A 27,524-nucleotide genomic window follows, 5' to 3' on the forward strand; every position below is an offset into this window, starting at 1 on the left:
TGGTCTATACACAGTAACCAGAGCAAGAGATACATTAGATTTATTTTGCATGTCTGACAGTGTATAATTTAGCAGAAGTATTTCAAAAGAGTTAAACCTATATCCTGTTTTCTGGATAACATTGAGAATATCACTGTATATTGTTGCAACACCTCCGCCACCAGTCTGACGGGGCTCATGCTTATAGAAGTAGTTTGGTGGAGTAGACACATTTAGACCAAAATAATCATTTGGTTTTAGCCAGGTTTTCAGTCATGCAGAGTACATCAAAACTATTATCTGTGATCATTTCATTTACAATAACTGCTTAGGGTGTGAGTGAGCTAATATTTATGAGCCCAAACTTTAAAAATAGTTTTTGTTCATTTACTTTACATTTTTCTGGTTTATTGCAATAAGATTATTTCTAGATCCTACATTATATTTATATTTTGACCACACTATTCAGGGAACAGACACAGTCTTAATAGTTTTTACAGTGCAAGTACTTTTATCATTTAAGGAGGTGGAAAAAAACTCATAATGGTTATTTGAGAATTGACTTACTAGTCACATGGAGCGAAGTGTCCTGGAGATGTTGTCAGCAAACATGCTCAGATTTTGCTGGGGTGTCATCCATCAGCGCGAAACAGCCTGGGACGCTCCCAGAAAAGATTCCAGTTATTAACAAATAGCAGTTTCTGTTCTTTACACCATGACAACAACCATTCATTTAAAGCAAAAAGTCTACTGAACCTTTCGTGTCCTCGTCGATACGTGGGCAGTGGTCCTGACAGGATGATCGTCGCCGGGGGCGTCGTGCTGCGAACCCTCTCGATCAGGCTGATGAAGTCCCTCTTCAGCGTCTCCGTCTGCCGCAGCGTGGTGTCGTCAACCCCGGCGTGAAGCACGACTGCTCTGGGGCTCTCGTCTGCCTTCAGGATTGCGGGTATCTGTGCAGAAACATCGAGAACACAAGCACCAGGCAAACAATGAGTGTGCACTTTACCTTCGGCTAACGTAGCACGGACGTGTCGGACGATGGAATCTCCGATGATCACAGCGTCACGTCCTGTCTCGCGGAGGGGAGCGAAGCGGTTCCGTATGGAGATCTCTAAGGCAGGAGGGGGAGAAGTCGTCGCCCATGGCCCGGCTCGCGTCCTCCGCTGTGGATGCACCCAGGGTCCGTGGTGTCCCGGCGTCGCAGTGAAGGACATCTGGGAAGATCGCGTCCTGGGTGCACCGGGCCTGTGCAGAGAAACACACGGAGTAGACGTGGTTGGACTGTTAACAGCATGCTGTATACTTACCCTGGACTTGTGTGCGTCAGCCCGGGATGACTCCGCTCTCTCAGCTGGGCCTGCCTCTCCTCCAGGTCGCGAATCTGCTTCCCCACGGCCTCGAGCTCGAGCTGCACAGAGTGGAGACATTCATCCGCCATTAAAGCAAGTAATAGTGAGTACAGCAGTGGTAATGTGTGTGAATAGAGTATTAGCAATATAAGCGCAGTTTACCATGCTTGCTGATGCTAACGGGCTATAAGCTAATAGCGGACCCGGGAGATCAATATAAAACTAGTGATAGTGAGGCGCTCTGATTGTTTTTGTTGTAGAATACAATAGAGGATATATTCACACGTTATATAAACTGAAACGATGGTGTATAAAATTGATTTTTAAGTTAAAAATAGTCGATGAAAAGAATATAGTGACGGAGCTCAAATGCAGTACAGACACCAACAACAAACAGGAAGTGATGTGTACCAGGTCTTCAGGAAGATCAAAAGAAGAAAAGCACCAGGCCCAGATAAAGTGAAGTGACATGACATACAGCCAAGTATGGTGACCCAAACTCAGAATTTGTGCTCTGCTTTTAACCCATCCAAAGTGCACACACACAGAGCAGTAAACACACACAAACACTGTGAACACTCACCCGGAGCAGTGGGCAGCCATTAATGCTGCAGCTCCCGGGGAGCAGTTGGGGGCTCAGTGACTTGCTCAAGGGCACCTAAGTCGTGGTATTGAAGGTGGAGAGAGAGAGCTGTACATGCACTCCCCCAACCTACAATTCCTGCCGACCCAAGACTCGAACTCACAACCTTTCGATTGCAAGTCTGACTCTAACCATTAGGCCACAACTTCCCACAGATGGTGTTACACCAGCCTGTACGAAAACATGTGCTAACCAGCTGGCCCCCATCTTTTCACAGATCTTCAACAGATCTCTGGAGTTGTGTGAAGTGCCGTCCTGCTTCAAATGCCACCATCATCTGTTTGTGGACTTTAGTTAGGCTTTTAACACCATCATCCCAACAGCCCTCCAGACCCAACTGTCCCAGCTCTCCGTTCCTAGCTCTATTTGTCAGGGGATCACCAGCTTTCTGACAGATATTTAGTGAGACTGTGGAAATTCATGTCAAACAGCTGCTCCACCAAATCTGGTCCCCCTCAGGGATGTGTTCTCTCCCAAATGCTCTTCTCACTGTACACCAACGACTGCACCTCTAAAAGACCCTTCTGTCAAGCTCCTGTGTGTGTATTAGCTGCAGGTGTGCAATCATTCCCAGGTATGAGGCAGGATGGGAATTGGAGTTCTGTATGAGTTCTGAGTGGAGTGGCCATGAACTTCAGTAGAGGGCACTCAACTCAGAACTCATTTAGCTGACGATCGGGACAAGAGGTACATTAAATGTGCAAAATTTAAACATAAAAATATACAACTAGGAAGTACACAGAATTTGTAAAACTTTCAGTTGTATTTTTTATTTGCCTGGAAGACTAGTCTGTCCACTGTGTCTGGCTTTAATAGGTAGATTAAATGTGCAAAATGTAAACAAAAATATACAACTTCTAGCTAGCTAGGACACTATATTACTACCTGCGCTAAAAGCACGCTCTGAGGGTGAGCTGGTGGCAAGAATACACAGGTAATGTTTTGCCTCAACGTTTGACTAGCCTGCTGTTCTGTGAGATCAGATGTTGCAGCAGACTTAGTGTAGGACTTCTTGAAAAAGCTGCCCAGTGTCATCTTCTGCTATTTGGCTGGTGTTGCAGCAGCACCATCACCTTTGCACTCCCAGAAGCCTTGTTGGCCTTGGTGAGCTCTGAGTCATCAGCTAAAGGTTTCAAGACCTCCTCATTGAAAAGATGCAGTACAGGTTTCAGGTACGACACACTCACATATTCTTCACCAGAAAGGGCATCAGTGAAATCAGCAATTGGGTTTAGAGCCTTGCACACAGACTCCAGAACGTCAGTGTCCTGCCATGAGGGAGCCAAATGCCTTAATTTAATAATCAGCTGATAAATCTTTTGCAATGGCCTTCTCCTGTTTTAGCACTCTTGCTATCATGGCACGGCGGGACCCCCACCTGGTGGGTGAATCTGTGATCAACTTGAGAAGGAAAAAGCACTGACCACATTTTTGCACACATCCATGGCTCTTTGGATTCTCTGGTCTCTCACATTCCCCTCTGATGATGAAGAAAACAATATAGGCACATGTTTAGAATCTTTAAAAGGCAAAGATGATTATAAAAATTACTTGTTTGTGATGATAAATTATAATGTTATGGGATTTTCAATCAACGAGAAACTACATTAAGACCACACACACTAGAGTTGTCTTATCTTACAAATCTGAGTTAAATAAAGGCTAGTTCACACTGCCCAAATAAAACTGACATAATGGCTTAAGCGTGCCATGACAACTTCAATGCCAGCAGAAACATAACTGAATAAAAATATAACGAATTATGAGAAGTTATCACTTTAAACCTCTGTCTTCACAGAAAAGTCTTTGTCACGAGAATGGCAAAGAAACTGCTTTTGTACATATATATGGACCAGAATGAACTCAAAAAGACTCATGAATGAATCAGTCCATCGCATCACTCCATATTCATTTATGTGTAACCCACACATTTGACTACCATGTTATAATCACTTATTGTGTATGTTTTTTTTTAATAACTATGGCATAGCTTAACGATTTATAATTGTGTTTGGTATGCGTGTGATCGAATCTTCTTGCTTGAATTAGCCCTGACAATAATTTATTTGTCCCATGTATCGTATTCGTGTTATAGGAATCATGTCCAAAATTAGACCCTGCCAGAGCAGGAAAATTCGGACCACATGCTTGGTAAGATAAACATATGATTTATGATACCCCCCGAGCCAAGACAATATCTTATTGGTCAAGACAACATTTGAGGTGTGGCCAACAGGCCACTTTAAATACTTTTGGACACCATGAAATCTTGCTTTTAGTTCTAGCCTTGCTTGTGCTATCAGTCATGCTTTTTAGTCTCCAGCTTTTAGTCGGCTTTTAGTCTCTGCTATTAGTCATGCCTGCTCTTAGCTTTTAGCTTGTATCTTTGCTACCTAGCTTTAGCTTTTAGCTTCTAGCCATGCTGTTTAGTCATCATTGTTCTTTGAGCGCGGTTCTGCGTGCTTCAGCCTGCACGCCTGCTGCTACTTAGCCACGATGAGAAGGAACACAACCTAGTCTCGTCAAACTTTATTTCTTTTCTTTTCCGTTTGAGAGTTTCGTGTTCTGAGTTAATTTTTGTAACGTCCAGTCTCCGACGCCTGACCTCGGGTGCCCGTTCAACTTCAACCAGCGCACACGACTCTGCACCTTCAGCCAACGCCCAACATCCACGGGCTTCCCAAGACGTCACTTCAGCGACTGAACTTCCAGCCAATCAACGACCTCGGGATAGCCCTTTCACCGAGGCTCCTTCTTCACAGGAGACGCAAGTAACGTTACCTCCAGACTGTGACCTTTGCTGGTGTATCTAATATAATTTTAACCTCATTGAGGAACTCAATGCGAGCGCTAATTACGTGATTGATGGTTGTTCATGTCTATGCAATTTAACGTATTTCTGTAAACTTGGGATTCCATATTTTCATTCTCTTAAACTCATCTTTTCCTAACTTTCGATCTTCCTGCAACTTGTGTGAATGTGTGAGTGCGTGCGTTTATGTGTTAGATTAGTTTATGTCTTAAATGTATCTAATAAAGCCGTATTCATATTGAAAAGAGAAGTATCTTGTGTTTTGTGCTTACAAATTAATGTCTTAAACTGCCAGTCTTGTTACCATGCTAATTGATAGTGTTTCAGTTTGATAGTTTGGATATTAGTATGCAGTGCAGATTTGATGTTAAACGGCTTGTTCACTGAATCGCAGGGCGTTCACTGACCAGCCGTGAAACAGTGATTCTGTTCAAGTTCCCTTTTAAATCTTAAATGATTCCCTTTGAGCTAAATTGACCTGTTTCCCTTACAGTAGCTATCAGCTAACTAGTGATAAGCGCATACAATACTCGGCAGCCTGAAGGTGTCTGAGTGAGTGTTTACATAGTGAATGTAATCAGCATATTCAGCAGTGTGTGTGAGATCAGTGCCTTCAGCTGTGTGTGCAATTAGTGCAATGGGTGATGGGAACTGTAGTCCGGGTTGAAGTGCAACAGTGGCTGTAGTGCCGGAGTCCATGTAGTGAGCGGGTGACCTCTGGTGGTGAATGGATGGAAGTTCATATACCAGATTCGTGACATAGCCAACCCCTCCACCCCCCACCCCCCCCATGAAAATCGTTGGTGACTTGACTTGGTTCCTGAGGATCAACTGTGACTTGACTTAGTTCACCGAGGTTAATGGTGACTTGACTTTGCTCATGAAGACCATTGGTGACCTGACCTTGCTCATGAAGATCGTGGTGACTTGACTTTGCTCATGAAAATCGTTGGTGACTTGACTTGTCTCTGGACGGTCAGCGGTGACTTGACCCATCTCTGGATGGTCAACGGTGACCTGACTAGACTCCGGGAGATCAACAGGGACCTGATCAACGGTGACCTGACTTAACTCTGGAAAGTTGACGGGGACCTGATCAACGGTGACCTGACTAGGTTGTGTGAAATCAACGGGGACCTGATCAACGGTGACCTGACTAGGTTCTGTGAAATCAACGGGGACCTGATCAACGGTGACCTGACTAGGTTATGTGAAATCAACGGGGACCTGATCAACGGTGACCTGACTAGGTTCTGTGAAATCAACGGGGACCTGATCAACGGTGACCTGACTTGACTCTGGAAAGTTGACGGTGACTAGCCCTGGCTCTGGAGGGTCACCTGTGACTAGCCCTGGCTCTGGAGGGTCATCTGTGACTTGCCCTGGCTCTGGAGGGTCATCGGTGACTAGCCCTGGCTCTGGAGGGTCATCGGTGACTAGCCCTGGCTCTGGAGGGTCATCGGTGACTAGCCCTGACTCTGAAGGGTCCACGAGCACCTGACTCGACTCTGGAAAGTCAACCGGAACCTGACTGGACTGTGGAGGGTCAACCGGAACCTGACTCGACTCTGGAGGGTCCACTGGAGCCTGACTCGACTCTGGAGGGTCCACTGGGAACTGACTCGACTCTGGAGGGTCCACTGGGAACTGACTCGACTCTGGAGGGTCCACTGGGAACTGACTCGACTCTGGAAAGTCAATGGGCACCTAACTTGACTTTGGACTGCCTGTAGAGACGTGAGACGCCTCGGCTTCGGGCACCGCCTCTGGAACGGCCTCGGGCACAGCCTCGGCCACAACTCTTGTATATAGCCCTCCAGGAGACGTGCGGATCCATATGCAAGGCTTTTATTGACATGACATGGTCAGAAACGGGCATAGATCAGGTGATTGCAAACAGGCGTGTAGAAGGAAAGGCTAGAGCAGTCCGAGAAACAAGCAAGGGTCAGTCCACGGCAAACGTAATCCAGCAGGGTGAGACAAGAGGGATAATCGAGGTACAAGCAAGGTCCAGGCAGGGGCAAACAGTATCCAAACAGGGCTAAACAAGAGAGGTAATCCGAGGTAATCCGAGGCAATCATACAAAGAAGAGAACACAGGGAAACAGGCAAGGCAGGACTAAGAGTAAACTTAAACCTCAAAAAAGCAGGCTCTGTAGGGTAGCTATTAGCTAACTAGTGATAAGCGCATACAATACTCGGCAGCCTGAAGGTGTCTGAGTGAGTGTTTATATAGTGAATGTAATCAGCATATTCAGCAGTGTGTGTGAGATCAGTGCCTTCAGCTGTGTGTAAAATTAGTGCAATGGGTGATGGGAACTGTAGTCTGGGGTGAAGTGCAACAGTGGCTGTAGTGCCGGAGTCCATGTAGTGAGCGGGTGACCTCTGGTGGTGAATGGATGGAAGTTCATATACCAGATTCGTGACAGTAGAAAATATTTCTTACAGTTTTCTGTCGTACAAGACAACAAAGATAAAAAGGCAACATCCCAAGTCATGTCAAGTCTGTTTTTGTTTGCACAATTCGAACAACTATAATGACAACAAATAGCTTTTCCAGTGAGTGGCTGCCACATCAGAAGATGGGAAAGCCTTCTTACATAGCAGGTTCTTTGAACCTATTAAATCAGCTAAATTTATTTATTTATTTATAGTAATAATAGGTGGATCTTGAAACTAAAATGTCTCAGATGTTTTTAATTATTATTAATGACTTGGAAACATTTAATTGCAACTGCATGTACTAAATATATACAGAAGTTCTCACAGAAACATATAAATTGTGAGCCAGTGTGGATGCAAATACAGCTACTTGACATTTTTTTTTTCACCAACAGTTGGCCTATGAGGCTTGGGTGGCAGGCTACAAGGCAGCCCTGAGAGACCATGAACGTCAAGACCAAGAAGAGGTCAAAGTCAAAAGACAGTTGCACAGACAAGAGGGTACAGTTTCTGAACTATATTTGCATGGAATATTGTGCTTGATTTTAGGTATTTTTAATTCCTTTATATATTTTACAGTTTACTCTGTGAATTCACTATATTCACTATATATCCATTTCAGGAAATCTTTGGACTATTATTTGAGGCTGCATTTTCCCTTCCCTGAAATCTCTCTCTCTCTCTCTCTCTCTCTCTCTCTCTCTCTCTCTCTCTCTCTCTCTCTCACTCTCTGTCTCTTTTTAATATTAAAACATATAGGGGGAAAAAATTTATATCCTGATAGGGGGCCATAATAAACTTCCTATCTTTATCCTAGGTAATATCTGTTGAATGTATTTTTTAAGTATTATTATTATTATTATTATTATTATTATTATTAATTAAACATTTGTATTATAGAGGCAAATCCTAACTTGATATAACAATTATCTAAAACTGGCAACTCAAGCAGTAGAATACAGTCGCGTGTTCTTTTCTGAGGAATTCATAAACTAAATATGCAGTTCAAGACAGTTTAGGTAAAAGCATCTGTAAATATGAATTTAAACCTGGAATTGGCCATAAATTCCTTTCCAGGGAGCTCTATTGATTTTTACATAATGGGCTAGTTGCATATCTCCGCCATCTTGGATTTCCGGTCTTGCGAGTGTGTGCATACATATTTCCGGTTGTGCTAAACGTCAGTGCAGAGAACCGGAGAAGTCAAAATATTACCTTCTATATGTTTACAGGATTTATAATATCACTTCAAATGCAAATAAGATATACACTGCTATTATTACTATACTATAAATGTTAACTGAGCCAGTGGATTTGAAACTTGTGTATGTTTGGGTCTGGTGAATGGATTAAATACACTAATGTTCACTACTGTCCACAAGATGGAAGTTGAACTCATGGTGTGTATACACAGCTACATAATGTATTTTCATCTTACCAAATAGGCTATGTGAATGTACAAATTAATTATTTCTCGAAAATGTTTGCATTATTTTTATTTCTTAAATATTTACCTTGTGAGACGTGGGCTGCGATTTATCTTCAGAAGTATCCATTTCTCAATTGTACACATCAGTCTGTTTCAATGTTATTTTCAAAACATATTTTATTATTTTACACAGTAAAAAATACATGACTAATTTTTAAATCTGTTTAATCTGATTATTAACGCAAAATAATAACAATATACATGACTGCTAGTAGACAGATAATGATTTATGCTGCAGATCTTTCACAAAACAAATGAACATAGATAAAAACACACATGAATGCAAACAACGATCTTTTATTTAATGCAAACCTACCATAATTATATTACGTTTAATTGTACAGTTAGTTATAAATTATGTTATCAAATAAAGTTAATAAAACATGCTTTATCAGAAATCTCTGTGCGACTTGTTTAACAGTCAGAAACATTGATCTTACATAACAGTTAGAACAAAACCAGCTCTTCGAAAATGAAAAGTATTGCATATTTGAGTGGTTTGTGTTTGAAAGAAGAAATCCCTGCGGACCTGACCTGACGCTGATCCGCATAATCAACAGAAGAATAAAGCAATCTCCGCGTTGTATCTTGATGAATTTCCAAACAAGAGGTACGCAAAATGTAGGGAGGATGTTTCCCCAAGTTTCTGATATACCACTATCGGCTGTTAAATTTGAATATAATTTAAATAATTAATTATATACATCTAGCCAAGTTTCGTATGTAAGTTTCCCTTACAGTCAATGCCAGCGTCGCAAGACCGGAAGTAAGTATGCACACACTCGCGTCGCTGAAGCTCACTGGCGCCATCTTGTGCACCTAGCCCATACCATGTATCGCATTTATAAAGTTTTCCTTTCATCTTTGAAAAGTTTTGCGTACAGATGATCACACTCTTTAAAACAACCCCATTCATCCACTGCTTGGGTGTGTGTTTACGGTGTGTGTGTGCACTTTGGACGAGATAAATGCAAACCACTAATTCTGATTATGGGTCACCATACTTGGTCACATCAAATCACTTACTATTTCCCACTGTAAAAACCTTCGTAGTCACAGGAAGGAGCAGGGCTGTGCACAGACCTTTTGAGGGGCATGTGCTGAAACTGAAAAAGAGCACCCCCCTCCCTTTTTTATATCAATTATATATATTCTCTTTTTTAGTTATTCTGATTGGTTTTATAAGCTTATTTGTATGATTTGGTTTACATGATTATGAATGACATTGAGAAGAGGGGAAGCTGAGCAATGAGTCAATTATTTTTGACAAACTTTTTTGACCATACCGTGCCATACCGTTACTATAACATATCCAACATGTATCTGCCTACCTGGCAAAAATTTTATACTGTGGTGGACCAGGGATGTTGGTTTCTTGAAGGTCTCTTATTCACTACACTTTCCCTAAATTAAGCCAGCAATGAAAAAATACATAAAAATAGTGTGAAAAGTACAGTTGCAGTGAAAAGCATTTCTGAAGGATCACGTGACACTGAAGAGTACTGAACTGGAGTAATGATGCTGAAATTCAGCTTTGATCACAAAAATAAATTACATTTTAAAATATATTCAAATAGAAAACAGTTATTTAAAATTGTAAAAATATTACACAATATTACTGTTTTTGCTGTATTTTGGATCAAATAAATGAAGCCTTGGAATGAATCATGAATTACATTCTGCATGATAAAATATAAAGATTTCACTGTGATCTTCTGTAATTTTATTTTATGTTATGATTTTCCGATGGCAAATTGTATGTTGTTGTATTACTTATCAATATATTTAGTTTTTGACCAGTGAATGTTTGCAAATGTGAATTTTTTTTGTCCGTCATTAAAACGGCAACGGCGCCTGCCGCTGTTGGGATCACATTACATTTTCATCTACAGGTTACAAACTAGTTTTTGTAGCTATATAGACGGAGCGCACAGTTTTTCCTGTGGTAAAATGCATTTGGCCAAAATCGCATTTTATTAAAGATTAAATGCTACTATATGCACAGGGTATTTAAGTGTTGGCTATGTATTGGCTATGACTAGCTTAGATGGCAAATTCTAGCCCTCTCTCTCAGGCGACGTCCCACATGTCTCAGTCAGTGAGTCAGTCAGACATCAAATAAATAAAATATGAGCCTTTATAGACATAGTGTTTAGTAGTACTTATTCAAACAACAAGATATTTATTTACCCTTCGGAAAACTTTGTTCAGCTCAGTTGTTGTCTACTGTACTGCGTGTTGAATCAATGAATATTGAGGGGGCGGAGTTATCAGCTTACTGACAGCTTGAGGATCGAATAAGATTTATACAAGCTCGTTTTAAGAACTTTCATTTGCTAAATATTTGTAAAACAGACAGACAGACGTAAAGGGTGACCAATAGCATTGATAAAAAAAAAAAAAATAAAAAACACCACCAAAAAAAGGGCACTTCGGAGTGTAAGGGCAAAAAGGGCATGTGCTCTGCACAGGTTGAGGCCTACCTGTGCACGTCCCTGGGAAGGAGGCAGGAAGCGGCGACAATTTTAATGATACTTTAATAACCAAATAAACACAAAACAGCGTGTAAGCCCCTCAAGGAAAAGACTTCTGCGCATGAACAAAAACCAAAACACAAAATAAAGCCCAGGCATTGTCCTCTCTCGTCCTCCACTGTCGTAACTCCTCCTTTATCCTTCCGGATCTCCTCTGTGGGACTCGAGACCGGTGAGTGGCGCAGGTATCACTCATTTCCCATCACTCCACTGCCCCACTCTCGTCAAGTCTCTTTTATTTATATAGCACTTTAAACAAAATACATTGTGTCAAAGAAACTGAACAACATTCATTAGGAAAACTGTGTCAGTAATGCAAGGAATACAAGGAACCAAAATTCCAATGGTGACAAAATGGAGAAAAAACCTTGGGAGAAACCAGACTCAGTTGAGGGGCCGGTTCTCCTCAAACCAGACGAAACCAGCAGTTCAATTCCAGGCTGCAGCAAAGTCTGATTGTGCAGAAGAATCATCTGTTTTTTGTGGTCTTGTTCCGGTGGTTTTCTGAGACAAGGTCTTTACAGGGGATCTGTATCTGCTCTAGTTGTCGTGGTCTCCGCTGTCTTTTTAGGGCTGTAGGGGTCCTTTCTAGGTGTTGATCCACCATCTGATCTGGATACAGATCTGGTGGCTACGGTGACATCAGAATGAGAGAGAAACAGACTAATAAGCAATATTTTAAAATCTATACGATGTTTTATAAGGAGCCAGTGCAGTGTTGACAGGACCGGGCTAATATGGGCTTACTTCCTGGTTCTAGTAAGAACTCTTGTTGTTACATTTTTTACTTTAGCAGTAAGAAATTACTCGTCATCCAGTTTTTTATATCAACTATGCATTCCAATACTTTTTCAAATTGGTGTGTTTAACCGGGCTGCAAAGAAATATAGAGCGAAGTATCATCAGCATAACAGTGAAAGCTAACACCATGTTTCCTAATGATATCTCCCAAGGGTAAGATGTAAAGTGTGAAGAGTAGTGGACCTAGTACTGAGCCTTGAGGTACTACATACTGCACTTGTGATCGATATGATACCTTTTCATTCGCTGCTACCAATTGATGGCGGTCATATAAATACGATTTAAACTGTGCTAATGCACTTCCATTCATGCCAACAAAGTGTTATAGTCTGTGCAAAAGAATGTTGTGGTCAATAGTGTTGAATTCAGCACTAAGATCCAATAGCACTAATAGAGAGATACAACCACAATCAGATGATACAGTCTAAATACTGACTGGAAATCCTCACAGATACCATTTTTCTCTAAGAAGGAATATAATTGTGAGGATACTACCTTTTCTAGTATCTTGGACAGAAAATGGAGATTTGAGATTGGTCTATAATTAACTAGTTCTTTGGGGTCAAATTGTGTTTTTTGATGAGAGGCTTAATAACAGCCAGTTTGAAGGTTTTGGGTACATATCCTAATGATAATGAGGAATGAATAATAGTCAGAAGAGGATCTATGACGTCTGGAGGTACCACTTTTAGGAACTTTTTAGTGGAACTTTCAGGCGATCTATAGTGCACTGTCTAATGCGATACTGTAGCTGACGGCTGAATGGTTACAATTTTATCTCTAATAGTATTGATTTTAGAAGTAAAATATTTCATAAAGTCATTACTGCTGTGATGTTGGGAAATGTCAACACTTGTTGATGCTTTGTTTTTCGTTAATTTAGCCACTGTATTGAATAAATACCTGGGGTTATGTTTGTTTTCTTCTAAAAGAGAAGAAAATGATTCAGATCTAGCCGTTTTTAATGCTTTTCTGTAGGATAGGTTTCTTTCCCACCAAGCAATGCAAAATACCTCTAGTTTTGTTTTCCTTCAGCTGCGCTTTCCTTTCCAGGCTGCTTTCATTAGGGTGTGAGTATGCTTATTATACCATGGTTTCAGACTGTTTTCCTTAACCTTCCTTAAGCGTAAAGGAGCAACTGTATTTAAAATGCTAGAAAAGAGAGAGTCCATAGAGGTTTTGGATATGCTAAGGAATTCAGATACATCAGGGAGATTACTTACAAAGCAGTCTTTTGTGGTAGAAGTGATGGTTCTACCATACTTGTAACAAGAAGTAGAATTTTGGCTATATGAACAAAACTAAATAATGATCTGAGATATCATCACTTCATCACATAATTTCAACACCATCAACATTAATTCCATGTGACAGTATTTAATCTAGAGTATCAGTTCAAATGTCTATAAATGCTGATCCCAATGCATCTTTTTAATTTTGTTCCAGAGCATATTAGAGGGGACCAGTGCATCTTACAGTGTCTGACATTGTGCTTGCAAGTTCACACACCTCTTTAATGTTATTTTTAGTAATCTCAGACTGACGAAGTCGAACATCATTAGCACCGGCATGAATAATAATCTTACTCCATTTACGTTTAGCATTAGCCAGCACTTTTAAATTTGCCAAGATATCAGGCACTCTGGCTCCCAGTAAACATTTGATTATGGTGGCTGGTGTCTCTATATTCACATTTCGTACAATAGAATCGCCAATAGCTAGAGCACATTCATCAGGTTTGATGCCGTATCTAGAGCCCTAACATTCTTACTGTCCTCAATTAAAGTTTGGATGCGTGTCTCTAATTCTGAAATATTCTCTGTCAGCCTAACGATTTCCCTGCTTTTACCACATGTGAATCCCTCATCAGTGACAGAGATATATAAACTGTACATGTGACAAGAGGTGCAAATAACAATAGCAGGAGAAGCCATTACTCACCATGCTTGATTAAATATTCTTACCACAGTTATTTGATGAACCTGTGAAAAACTGGAGAGAGAGAGAGAGAGAGAGGAGAGAAGAAAAGAAAACAGTGATAGGTACGAATGAAAACATTAATTTCAATTTTATTTGTATAGCGCATTTACAACAGTCCCCAGGCTGGCCAAAGTGGTTTACAGAAGAGCAAAAGTATCACACATACATGGAAAATATACCAGACACAAATTTAAAACCATCCATTTAAAAATGTAGCATATCACTTTAGTCAATACGCTAAAGACAATACTTAAATTACTTAAAAATAAACAAGGACGGGGCCAGTCTAATCTCTAAAGGTAGGGTATTTCTAGAGATTTTGGATAGAGAAACTGTTTAATTTTAGACAGTAAACGAAGCTGATAGAAACTGGATCCAATAACAGAGGAGATATGTCTATCAAATTTTAAATGTTGGTCAATAATAATACCTAGGTTCTGCACCGTGAGGATTTAAAAACGGATAAACTTTCTAGCTCAGGGCTTGTAAACTAAAGCCGCGTTTCCACCGCAGGAACTTTACCCAGGAACTAGGGACTTTGGCCTGGTACTTGGTGTGTTTCCACCGCAGGAACCAGGAACTAAATAAAGTTCCGGGTAAAAAAATGCCCCTCAGAAAGTCCCTGCTGGCGAGGTGGTACTTTTTCAAAGTTCCGGAACTTTCGGGGGCGGGACTTTGGCGCTAAACATTCTGATAGTTCACGCAGCATTGGTTGAGTTCAACCACCATTTATTCGGATCAACATTTTCAAAATATTACTGTTATTGTGTCATGAAATGTAATTTTAAAAGTATTTCAGGCGAGAATGTAGTTGTTTAAAACTCAAATCTGTGGTTTATTTATAAAGACAGTGCCTATTTAAATTTGCGTTTCGCCGATCTCAGAGACGGTAAGCTCCACTCGATCAGCGGGAGCTCAGTCCTCATGTATCCGCAGAGAGCAGCCTCTCCTGGGATAGACCTTCTGATATGAGCCGCTGGCTCTGATGTCTCTTCAGTGGTTAAACATAAAATATAATTCAGCTGCGGGGTAAATCTAACAGGTTTTCTTTGGTCTGTATTCAATTTATCTATATGTTAAAATCAAAATAAAAAAGGCAAGTCTATATAATATTTCGTTTCATTGCAATGGCTGTATACAGTGGTGGACGAAGTACACAAATCAAGTACTTGAGTAAAAGTACAGATACGTATAGTAAAATATTACTCCAGTAAAAGTAAAAGTACTCCTTTTTCAATCTTACTCAAGTGAAAGTACAAAAGTACTCAATTTTTTATGTACTTAAGTAAAAAAGTACTGAAAGATAGATGTTTGCAATTTTATATAGGCTACTTAATTTAATGTTATATTAGCACATATTTTTTTATAATCCTACTGCTCAAAATACCCGGGGTTTTTTCCAAAATAACCACTATATGGAGGCAAGATATATTTTTGTTGTTGATATGGACTACACTGATGAGAGTAATGTTCACTGTGAAGCTTACACTGTGATGTACCCGAGAGAAAACAGAGATGACCATCTGATTTTCACCAGTAACAACAAAGTATTTTAAAGTTTGTTTTACAGAACATCAAAGTTACAGTACAGACCAAAAGTTTGGACACACCTCCTCATTGAAAGAGTTTTCTTTATTTTCATGACTATGAAGATTGTAGAGTCACACTAAAGGCATCAAGGGCTATTTGACCAAGAAGGAGAGTGATGGGGTGCTGCGCCAGATGACCTGGCCTCCACAGTCACCGGACCTGAACCCAATCCAGATGGTTTAGGGGTGAGCTGGACCGCAGACAGAAGGCAAAAGGGCCAACAAGTGCTAAGCATCTCTCAGGGAACTCCTTCAAGACTGTTGGAAGACCATTTCAGGTGACTACCTCTTGAATCTCATCAAGAGAATGCCAAGAGTGTGCAAAGCAGTAATCAAAGCAAAAGAAGAACCTACAATATGACATATTTTCAGTTGTTTCAAGCTTTTTTGTTATATAATTCCATATATAATTCCACATGTGTTAATTCATAGTTTTGATGCCTTCAGTGTGAATCTACAATTTTCTTAGTCATAAAAATAAAGAAAACTCTTTGAATGAGAAGGTGTGTCCAAACTTTTGGTCTGTACTGTAACTTTATTTATGACATGGTAATAAGGCCTGAAGTTAGAAAGAACATTAAGGAAAATATAATTATATTTTCATAATGATTTTTTCCTTCTCAAACCTTGTCTATGGTTTAAAAACTACCCATAGCCAAACGGGGTGCATCTCTTCCCACTTTAATAATTACTGTAGTTACCATGTTCTGAACATCACATCCTTTCTTTTCTAACCAGATGTAATCTATATATATATATATATATATATATATATATATATATATATATATATATATATATATATATATATATATATATATATGTGGCTGAATAAAAATATTTGGACATTATTTATAAAAATTACCTCAACTTAGCACCAACAAGCTTGTTAGCTAGACAGTTAGCATCAGCTAACAATATTTGCTTATTTTCAGTACGGTTATGAATAAACATTCATGTCTGTCTACTCGTCTAGTTAATCCAAACAATATACATATGTATAACGTTACTGTTGATAAACAATATAAAAACAGACGTCACATAGGACATTTTAATAAAACTGTTAACATTATGGCAGCGGGGAATTTGAACGTGCACGAGTTATTGTATTTAATCTGTGTTATTTTTTTATTTTTTTTACCTAAAATTGATGTGTCTGCACTCGAGCATTTCAGTGGGCTTAAACAGATCACTCTTTACAACGGATTTAGTTCCCAAACAACTGAAAATTTTGACCTAAATATGATTTTCAGTTACAATAATTAATCCAATATTTCGACATTAATAACTTACTTTTAGCAACATCAGATGCACGCGCGCTCACAAGATCTCCCGGTTCTTACTTCTGGTGACTCGCACTAAACGGTTCATTTGAATCAGTGAGTGGTCGACTCCAGAACAGCTGCAATCAGATCATTCTAATTCGTAAACAAATCATTTGGTGCGATTCACGATCCGATTTAAAAGTTTATTTTGAAAAGACTCAGTTCGTTCATGATGAATCAGACACCGCTTCTGCGTGTCGGAGCACGTGATATATTATAGGGAGTAACGATATGTTTTATGAAATGTAGTGAAGTAAAAAGTACGATTTTATGCTTCGGAATGTAGTGAAGTAAAAGTAAAAGTTACTCAAAATAAAATTACTCAAGTAAAGTACAGATACTTGAAAAATGTACTTAAGTACAGTAACGAAGTAAAGCTACTCCGTTACTGTCCACCACTGGCTGTATATATACACATATCCCTGAACAAAGTACATTTCTGCAGCTGTTATTATGTTTAAATGAAAACGAAAGGAGGCAGTGGTATTTTATATCCTATTTAGTTTTATTGTAAATATACTGAGGGGAAAATAACAGTAGCCAAAGCAATCTGAGTTCACGCAGCATTGGTTGAGTTCAAACACCATTTATTTGGATCATTTTCAAATATTACTGTTATTGTGTCATGAAATGTAATTTTAAAAGTATTTCAGGCCAGAATGTAGTTGTTTAAAACTCTAATCTATGGTTTATTTATAAAGACAGCGCCTATTTAAAAATGTATTTCGCCGATCTCGTAGACGGTAAGCTCCACTCGATCAGCGGGAGCTCAGTCCTCATGTATCCGCAGAGAGCAGCCTCATCTCGGACAGATCTTCTGATATGTGCCGCTGGCTCTGATGTCTCTTTAGTGGTTAAACATAACATAATTCAGCTGCGGGGTAAATCTAACAGGTTTTCTTTGGTCTGTATTCAATTTATCTATATGTTAAAATGAAAATAAAATATTATAATATAATATTATAAATATAATATTTCGTTTCATTGTAATGGCTGCATATACACATATCCCTGAACTAAGTACATTTCTGCAGCTGTTATTATGCTTAAATGAAACCAAAGGAGGCAGTGGTATTTTATATCCTATTTTGTTTTATTGTAAATATACAGAGAGGAAAATTACAGGATTCGCGTAGTCGCTGACATCACACTCCCCAGTCGAATGCACGAAGTCAGAACTAACTACCAATGATGCACGTCCAAAATCAGCGTACCTTTTTTTTTTTTTTTTTTTTTTTTTTTTTTTAAATCAGCGCTACTTTGTATTGAGAAACGCGCAGACCTACGTCATCAGTCTATTTGCCTAATCTACCCGGTACTTTACACCGTGGTGGAAACGCAGAAAGCAACGGGTCTGGGGGGAAAAAAGTTCCTGGGAAAAAAAGTTCCTGGTACAAATGTTCCGGGTAATTTCGGTGGAAACGCGGCATAAGAGTTCTCATTTGGACCGAAAACAATTACCTCGGTCTTGTCCTCATTTAAGAAGAGGAAATTTTGGGCTATCGTAATTTGTGGCTATATTGCCAACCAGTTCAGTGAGCTGTATAAAATCCTTAATGGATTACAGAGGACGGTAAATCACCACTAGACATACAGGACCATTCCAGTCCAAGTGAAGAAACTGAGCTTCAAAGCTGGAAAAGGCTGTTCCACTGACCAATCGACAGCATGCAGAAAGAGAGTTCTTTAGAATTGATTAGTTAAAAAAATGTACAGACAGCTGGGTTCAGATTAGAAAAAAGTGTTATATCACCAACCTTTATCCAGGAATCCATGATAAACATAAAATCCAAGTTGTGAGCTGAGAAAAAGTCATTTTAGTAAGAAGGTCTTATTCCTTTTCCTATTTGGAGCCTAAACTCTGGAATAACCTACATTGTTCGGGAGGCAGACACATTCTTGCAGTTTAACTCTATTATTTCTATTGGATCTTAGTGCTGCGTTTGACATAATTGGCCACAACATTCTTTTTCATAGACTTGAACACTTTGTTGCCATTAATGGAAGTGCATTAGCATGATTTAAATCATACTTATATGACCGCCATCAGTTCGTAGCAGTGAATGAAGAGGTATCATATCGATCACAAGTGCAGTATGGAGTACCTCAAGGCTCATTCTAGGGCCGCTACTCTTCACACTCTATATGTTACGCTTGGGAGATATCATCAGGAAACATGGTGTTAGCTTTCACTGTTATGCTGATGATACTCAGCTCTATATTTCTTCGTGGCCTGGTGAAACACACCAATTAGAAAATGAATGGAATGCATAGTTGATATATAAAAAAAAAACTGGATGACGCGTAATTACTTACTGCTAAATTCTGAAAAAAACAGAGGTGTTAATTATAAGACTTAAAACTTTGCATGTAATAACCTAGAAGACTGTCTAAGAGTTGATGGCTGCTCTGTCAATTCTTCTTCATCAGTTAGAAACCTAGGTGTGCTATTTGATCGCAATCTTTCCTTAGAAAGCCACGTTTCTATCATTTGTAAAACTGCATTTTTCCATCTCAAAAATATATCTAAATTACGGCCTATGCTCTCAATGTCAAATGCAGAAATGTTAATCCATGCATTTATGACCTCAAGGTTAGATTATTGTAATGCTTTATTCTGTGGTTGTTCTGCACGCTTCGTAATCAAACTACAGCTAGTCCAAAATGCAGCAGCAAGAGTTCTTACTAGAACCAGGAAGTATGACCATATTAGCCCGGTCCTGAAAATATTGCAAAATATTGCTTATTACTTATAAATCCCTGAATGGTTTATCACCTCAGTATCTGAATGAGCTCCTGTTACATTATAATCCTCCACGTCTGCTGAGTTCTCAAAACAATTTGATAATAGCTACAATATCAAAATCAACTGCGGGCGGCAGATCCTTTTCCTATTTGGCACCTAAACTCTGGAATAACCTACCTAACATTGTTCGGGAGGCAGACACACTCTTGCAGTTTAAATCTAGATTAAAGACCCATCTCTTTAACCTGGCTTACACATAACATACTAATATGCTTTTAATATCCAAATCCGTTAAAGGATTTTTAGGGTGCATTAATTAGGTAAACCGAAACCGGGAACACTTCCCATAACACCCAATGTACTTGCTACATCATTAGAAGAATGGCATCTACGCTAATATTAGTCTGTTTCTCTCTTATTCTGAGATCACCGTAGCCACCAGATCCAGTCTGTATCCAGATCAGAGGGTCACTGCAGTCGCCCGGATCCAGTACGTATCCAGACATGATGGTGGATCAGCACCTAGAAAGGACCTCTACTGCCCTGAAAGACAGTGGAGACCAGGACAACTAGAGCCCCAGATACAGATCTCCTGTAAAGACCTTGTCTCAGAGGACCACCAGGACAAGACCACAGGAAACAGATGATTCTTATGCACAATCGGACATTGCTGCAGCCTGGAATTGAACTGCTGGTTTTGTCTGGTCAGAAGAGAACTGGCCCCCAACTTTCTCCCAAGTTTTTTTTCTCCATTCTGTCACCGATGGAGTTTTGGTTCCTTGCCGCTTTCGCCTCTGGCTTGCTAAAGGCGGGCGTACACGGTACGAATTCGGATGGTCAGAAGATCGTATGTCCACGCACACGGCACGAGTGAGTTTATCTGAAAATCGTACGGACGAGATGATATACGACACGATTTTACAACCTGCGAATTCCAGAAGCAATCGCATGAAGTTGATAGACGCGTTCGACTTGAAGCACCGCTGCATGCACAGAAAGATCACTGTATGACATTAAAGTACCACGAGAGCAATAAGAGAGCACACATATACAATGCATTCGAATCGCTCTCGCGGTACTTTGATGTCATACAGGTGATCATTCTGTGCGTGCAGCGTTGCTTCAAGTGGAACGCGCCTAATATAACTGCTCTCCCTCTCTCATAACTGCATATAAAAAATTGATACGAGCCGTGACTGTTTCCTACACTTACAGGTTATTTTTCAGCAATAGGAAACCGGGACGTTTGGTTACCCTGTGTGTGTGTGTTCTTGTATAGGGTTTATAAATATCTTAAATAGGTATTAAAATGTAAACCTGGTTTGAGAGGACAATTACTGTGCCCTCGTAAACCAAATGGCTTTAAAAAAAATACTATATGGTGTTTAATAGAAATTTTAAACATGCATTTTCCGTGATGGATAGAGGTAGTGTATGGGGATATACAGAATACCGTTACGTTTATGGTGAGTCCCTGTAAACTACATATGCGTGTGTGAGAGAGAGCGCAAGAGAGAACTAAAAAGGCATTGGAATACGTTGCTAGAAACATCATACAGCGCTCGCTGTTCCTGACAGACTTCAGCAAATTTATCCTCCTGGTAAATAGTCCACATTCGCCATGGCGCTGTCGTCTTCGTCTTTCTTCTTCTGTGGTTTTCCTAGTTCGTGATTGGTCAACTTCAGATAAATCAACAAATCGGCTTGTTCAACCGCACAAATGGGACGAATTCAAACCGATAGCTCACAAACTTTTTAGACATGTTTAAAAATGATCGGGAGGTCGGGAAGTGCTCGTAAGCCACTCTGCCCGGCTCGTAATTCATCGCAAATGATACGAGCCGTGACCATACGAGAATACGCGATTTCCACACGATTTAAAAAAAATCGCATGCGAACTAGTACGACAGCAAAAATCTTGATTGCAAATTAATGCACAGACACTATTTAAACTGAACAGAGATGACATCACTGAATTCAATGATGAACTGCCTTAAACTGTAATTTTGCATTATTGACGCTGTTTTCCTAATGAATATTGTTCAGCTGCTTGGACGCAATGTATTTTGTTTAAAGCGCTATATAAATAAAGGAGACTTGACTTGACTTACACAGGTGTCATCTTACCAAATCATGACATGCTAATGACAAGCTAACGAGTGCTAATGCAATGCAAGTACACTGCACTCACGGATTTAAAATAAAAGTGATCAAAATTAATCTAATATGATTGATCGATAATATCAGAAATATGAAAAAACTGCTACACGGACGCACGTCCTGATTTTGCCAAGTTCGATGTGTTCCTAGGTCAAGATATTTTGTTGACCCTGGAACAACATTTTACTCCAAAAATATATTCTTAACCATATCCCTACACCTAAACCTAACCTTAACCATGAGTAATCCCTAAAATCAGAGGAAATGATAGATGACACTGATGTACAAGCACCAAACACTGATTTTAAGCATAAACTTCACATAATCTATAAACTGGTGCTTCAAATCTGATTGGTTAATCACAATGTTGTTCCAGGGTCAACAACGATGTTGTCCCAGGAACATGTCTCACTTGGTAAAATCAGGTTCTGCAACAAGGACCTACGATCAAATACAAGAGCAGCAAGGCCAGCAGGAAGCATAAAAAAAACATCCACAAACCCACCCTCTTCAAATCCATTTTGTAGTTGTATATCGACCTCCAGGTCTTTTAGGAGGAGACAACCTATTGGATGTGTTAGATGTGTTACTCTCAAACTTTCCTGAGGATGGTATTTCTCTAGTTATGTTTGGAGACTTCAAAATCCACATACAGTAGACAAATTTAACGCTGCAATCTTCCACACTCTGCTTGCTTTTAATCTCAATCGAGTGTTAACTGTGGCCACTCCCAAATCTGATAACCAGTTGGACCTTATTTACACATGCCACTGCTCAACAGATCATGTGCTGGTTAGTTCACGGCATACCTTGGATCACTTCCTCCTCATTCTTAACCTCAACATTGTTCCTAAAACAACACATACTCCTCCACATGTCACCTTTCAATGCAACCTATGCTCACTCTTGCTCTCTCAGTCACATCTTATGGTTTAAAAAATAACATCTCTCTTTAAACAGTTCTCATCAGTTGATGCAAACAGTGCTACTGACACTCTGTGCTCCACTCTGATGTCTTGTTTAGACACAGTCAGCGCCTTCTCTTCCAGGCCAGCCTATACCACCCCTTCTGCCTCTTGGCTACCTTATATCTGCAAAAACGACTAAATGTTATGTTCTCCAGGATTGTCGATCTAAAACAGGGCTGCAGAAAGGGTGTAGCACAAATAAAAAATAAAAAAAAAATCTTGGCTAATATCTCCACTGCTAAAAGGACATAATGCCACAAAAAAAAAAAAAAAAAAAAAAAAAAAAAATCAATTTGTCTAACTCTTGCATTTTACTTCCTACTTGGCCTCCTCCTCTCGCTTCTTCATCAACTCTAACACCTGATGACTTTGCCACATTCTTCATCAATAAAATTGCAACCATCATTGCACAATTCTCCACACCACAAACTGCCAAACATATCTTTCCAGCAAACATACACTCACTCACAACCTTCTCTCTGCTCTCAGAGGTGGAAGTCTCCAAACTCATCCTTTTCCATCTCATCCCCTTCTAGCCATTTCTTCTTCAGTTGTACCTGCATTCACTCACATCGTTAACACATCCCATCATACTGGTGTTTTTCCCTAAGCATTTAAACAGTCTCGAATAACCCCAGTAATTAAGAAACCTACTGTTAAGCTAGCACTTTATGAAAACTACAGACTGGTATCCCTTCTTCCATTCATTGCAAAAACACTTGACTGAGTTGTGCTCAATGAAGTCTCTGTCTTTCTCACATAAAACATCCTCCTGGACAGCAACAAGTCTGGCTTCAGGAGTGTACATTCAACTTAGACTGCCCTGCTCTTGGTCATTGAAGTCCTAAAACTAACAAGAGCTGCTTCCAATTCTTCCATTCTTATAGCTGCTTTTAAAGGGTTAGTTCACCCAACTATTAAAATTATGTCATTACAGTTTTTTTTCAATCGCTAACAAGCACTTAACCATACTTCAGATACTTTTTCTAAACTCTTAACACAGACTAACACCTACAAAACACAATTGGCCAAATGGATAATTTTCTTCTCAAAAACACATCTTGTTAAATATATACTAAATCTTCATTTCAAAATAGAACACATCTTTCTCTGCACACACCAACTTTACCAAAACACTGGAAATCTGACTCAAAATTAAATTATTCTGTCAAAGAATAACACTTGTTTTCACCTCACAAGTTACATGCAGTCAATCAAAGTACATCAGTTTTCAAAATACTGGCTATTGTTGACATTACAAAAACTGCATAGACTTTTCAGTCTCAGTTTTGCAGGTATTTGCATGCAAAACATGCAATTCACTGTTTTACACTAAATTTCTTGGTTAGGAACTGCATGTCCAAATGTACAGTAATGTTCACATTCAAAAGCATTCCAGTAAAAAGCTATTTTTTTTCCTTTACTGTTTACTGCAGGAGGTACAGTAGAAACACGGTGTGATAGAACAGAAAAGGTTTGACAGTATTGCCTACAGTGAACAAAATATCCATGAAACACATAAGAGCATTCTGAACAAAAAAACAACAACAGCAAAAAGCCCAGAATAAAAAAGGGGGGGTAAAATAAAAACAATCTCTCACTGCTCCTCTCACTGCTCCTCTCACTGCTCCTCTCACTGCTCCTGCTCCTCTCATTGCTCCTCTCACTGCATCTCTCACTGCTCCTCTCACTGCTCCTGCTCCTCTCACTGCATCTCTCACTGCTCCTCCTCCTCTCACTGCATCTCTCACTGCTCCTCTCACTGCTCCTGCTCCTCTCACTGCTCCTCTCACTGCTCCTGCTCCTCTCACTGCATCTCTCACTGCTCCTGCTCCTCTCACTCCATCTCTCACTGCTCCTGCTCCTCTCACTGCTCCTCTCACTGCTCCTGCTCCTCTCACTGCATCTCTCACTGCTCCTGCTCCTCTCACTCCATCTCTCACTGCTCCTGCTCCTCTCATTGCTCCTCTCACTGCATCTCTCACTGCTCCTCTCACTGCTCCTGCTCCTCTCACTGCATCTCTCACTGCTCCTGCTCCTCTCACTGCATCTCTCACTGCTCCTGCTCCTCTCATTGCTCCTCTCACTGCTCCTCTCACTGCTCCTCTCACTGCTCCTGCTCCTCTCACTGCTCCTCTCACTGCTCCTGCATCTCTCACTGCTCCTGCTCCTCTCACTGCTCATGCTCCTCTCACTGCTCCTCTCACTGCTCCTGCTCCTCTCACTGCTCATGCTCCTCTCACTGCTCCTCTCACTGCTCCTCTCACTGCTCCTGCTCCTCTCACTGCTCATGCTCCTCTCACTGCTCCTGCTCCTCTCACTGCTCCTGCATCTCTCACTGCATCTCTCACTGCTCCTGCTCCTCTCACTGCACCTCTCACTGGGCCTGCTCTTCTCCCTGGGCCCCTTGCTCTTACTCTTCCTCGTCCATACATTACAGTGTTTGTCTTTTTCTGTTTCTGTTTCCAAAAATATCACTCTTCAAAGTCCTCCTTTTATTGTATAAGTGTCAATGTCATAGAAAAAAAATAACCCCTGCCATTGAGTCTAAGCCAGATTGGAATCAGCTGTGGTTGGCCCAATTTACACAACATAAATCAGCTAAGATATATTGTTTTTTAACTGATATCATTGCAGAAGCAGAGGTTTTTATACTGTATCTAAGGTTTGGAACATTGTTTTTGCTATTGTGGGATGTTGTGTGTTAACATTTGTAAATACTACAAAAACAATCCATAATTTTGTTGGGAGGTATAGATTGTCTGTTCAGAAAATGTAAGCGTTGTGGAAATGTGTTCAATGACTCCATATTGTGTGAAAACGACATGAAATGTGTGAATGGTATGGCCACAATAGACAGATGCTGTGCTAATTGTGTTTAGAGTTTTGAAAATGTGACAACTGCTCGGACAAATGCTTGTTAGCGACTGAAAAAAACTGTAATGACTCACCCTCATGTCATTCCAAACCCCTAAGACCTCTGTTCATCTTCCGGATCTGCTGTGACTGTTGACGTACAACGCTGCTGACGTTTTTCCTGGTGCACCCAATAACAAAGATAACATGTCAGCAGTGTCATACGTCAGCAGCGCCACTGAACGGATTTGTGTTTGGCTGTGCCCATTTTCACCTGTGGAATATTAAAATAACTCTTTTGTTATACTCCTTCCTCAGGTGCTTTGTTTTGCAGACCAACACATAATAATTAGGAAGATCAGGCCCTTTCTATCTATGCTACAGAACTCCTGGTTTAAGCTCTTGTTCTGTCCAGTCTGGACTATTACAATAATCTCTTGGGATGTTTTCCAGCCAGTTATATCAAACATCTGTAACTAATCCAAAATGCGGCAATAAAAGTAGTCTTTAGTTATAAAATATCTAAATATCTATCTAAATTTTATCTTGACACACCTGTTCAGAGAGAATCCAGAGGTACTGAATTTGTGGTTGTGTTGTCCTTTTATTTCTGACTTCCTGATTGTGTGGTTTCCCTGATTATTTCTAGATAAGCGTAGATGAGGTTAGACTAGTGATTCATTTCATTTAGGAACAAAATGTAACCAACAAAATAAATCAGTGCAAATTGTAATATTTTAGGCTACTTTACACTTGTGCATTTTCATTTTAAAATTCATAACTAGACAGAATAGACAGAATCATAATTTCAATTAATTTTCCACTGATTTACTGATGAGCATTAGATGTTTCCAGTGCTTCCTGCCTGTGTTTTCTCTGAGGAAGTTTGCTGATCATATGCCAATCATATTACGCGTGCATAACCTGCCCTGTTACATTAGACTTCTGCATCCAGTTCCTTACATAAGAAAATCAGGAAAACATTTTTACAGATGACACACGAAACTATCCTATGAATGTCATATAACTTGCATTTTTGGTCATGTAGTGAGGACGGAGATCTGAAATTGTTGGTACTACCCTATAGTATATTTAATATTTAACAAATAGATAGAGTTTTGAAATGGGTTTTATTCAGCATATACAAGGGGAAAATCCATAAGGTCACATACATATATGATAAAGATGTGTCTATAGTCTTCATGTTCATGACTGTGTCAAAAATATTGGTGTCATTCTTTATTCTAATTTGAGTTTCAAAGTAGTTAAAAGTAGTTTATTTCAGCAGAGATTTATTGCCAAAATCAAGATGATGCTCTCTATAATAAAGCTCTTTAAACAGTAATCATGCTTTTAATACCTCAGAGTTGGATTATTGCAGCAGCCCGGCTTTTGACTGGCACTAAAAAGTGTCAGCACAGGAGTTAACTCCTATGTCCACTGGTTAGTGGTTAGGTCCCGTATTGATTTTAAAACTTTGCTTTTTGTTTATAAAGCTTTACATGGTCTTGCCCCTCAGTATATCAGTGATCTTCTTGTCCCATACAATGCATCAAGATCCTTACATTCTTTCAATCAACTACTTCTCTCTCTTCCTCGCTCACATTACAAAATAAAGGTGACTGGGCCTTCTCAGTGGCTGCTTGCAGACTCTGGAACAGTCTCCCTCTTTATATTAGATCTTCCCCTTCTGTTTCTACTTTTAAATCTTCTTTAAAAACGTATCTTTATTCTTAGTTCTGAATGATGGTGTTTATATTTTTACACGTTTTCAAGGTTTTGAACCAGTGTGTTAATTCTGTTTTAATATTTTTAAGATTATTTTTTGTTTTAATAACTGTATAGCTT

General features: G+C 39.7%; 1 protein-coding gene across 1 annotated transcript in view; it reads left to right on the forward strand.

Moving 5' to 3' along the window:
- Window positions 1-27,524, forward strand: part of LOC113075554 (piezo-type mechanosensitive ion channel component 2-like) — a 126,739-nt gene that overhangs the window by 30,045 nt on the left and 69,170 nt on the right. The window contains 1 exon segment of the mRNA XM_026248237.1: window positions 7,624-7,729. Within this exon segment, the coding sequence (XP_026104022.1) occupies window positions 7,624-7,729 (106 nt within the window).

The sequence above is a fragment of the Carassius auratus genome, unplaced genomic scaffold (genome assembly GCF_003368295.1).
Source record: "Carassius auratus strain Wakin unplaced genomic scaffold, ASM336829v1 scaf_tig00017160, whole genome shotgun sequence".
NCBI classification, from domain to species: domain Eukaryota; kingdom Metazoa; phylum Chordata; class Actinopteri; order Cypriniformes; family Cyprinidae; genus Carassius; species Carassius auratus.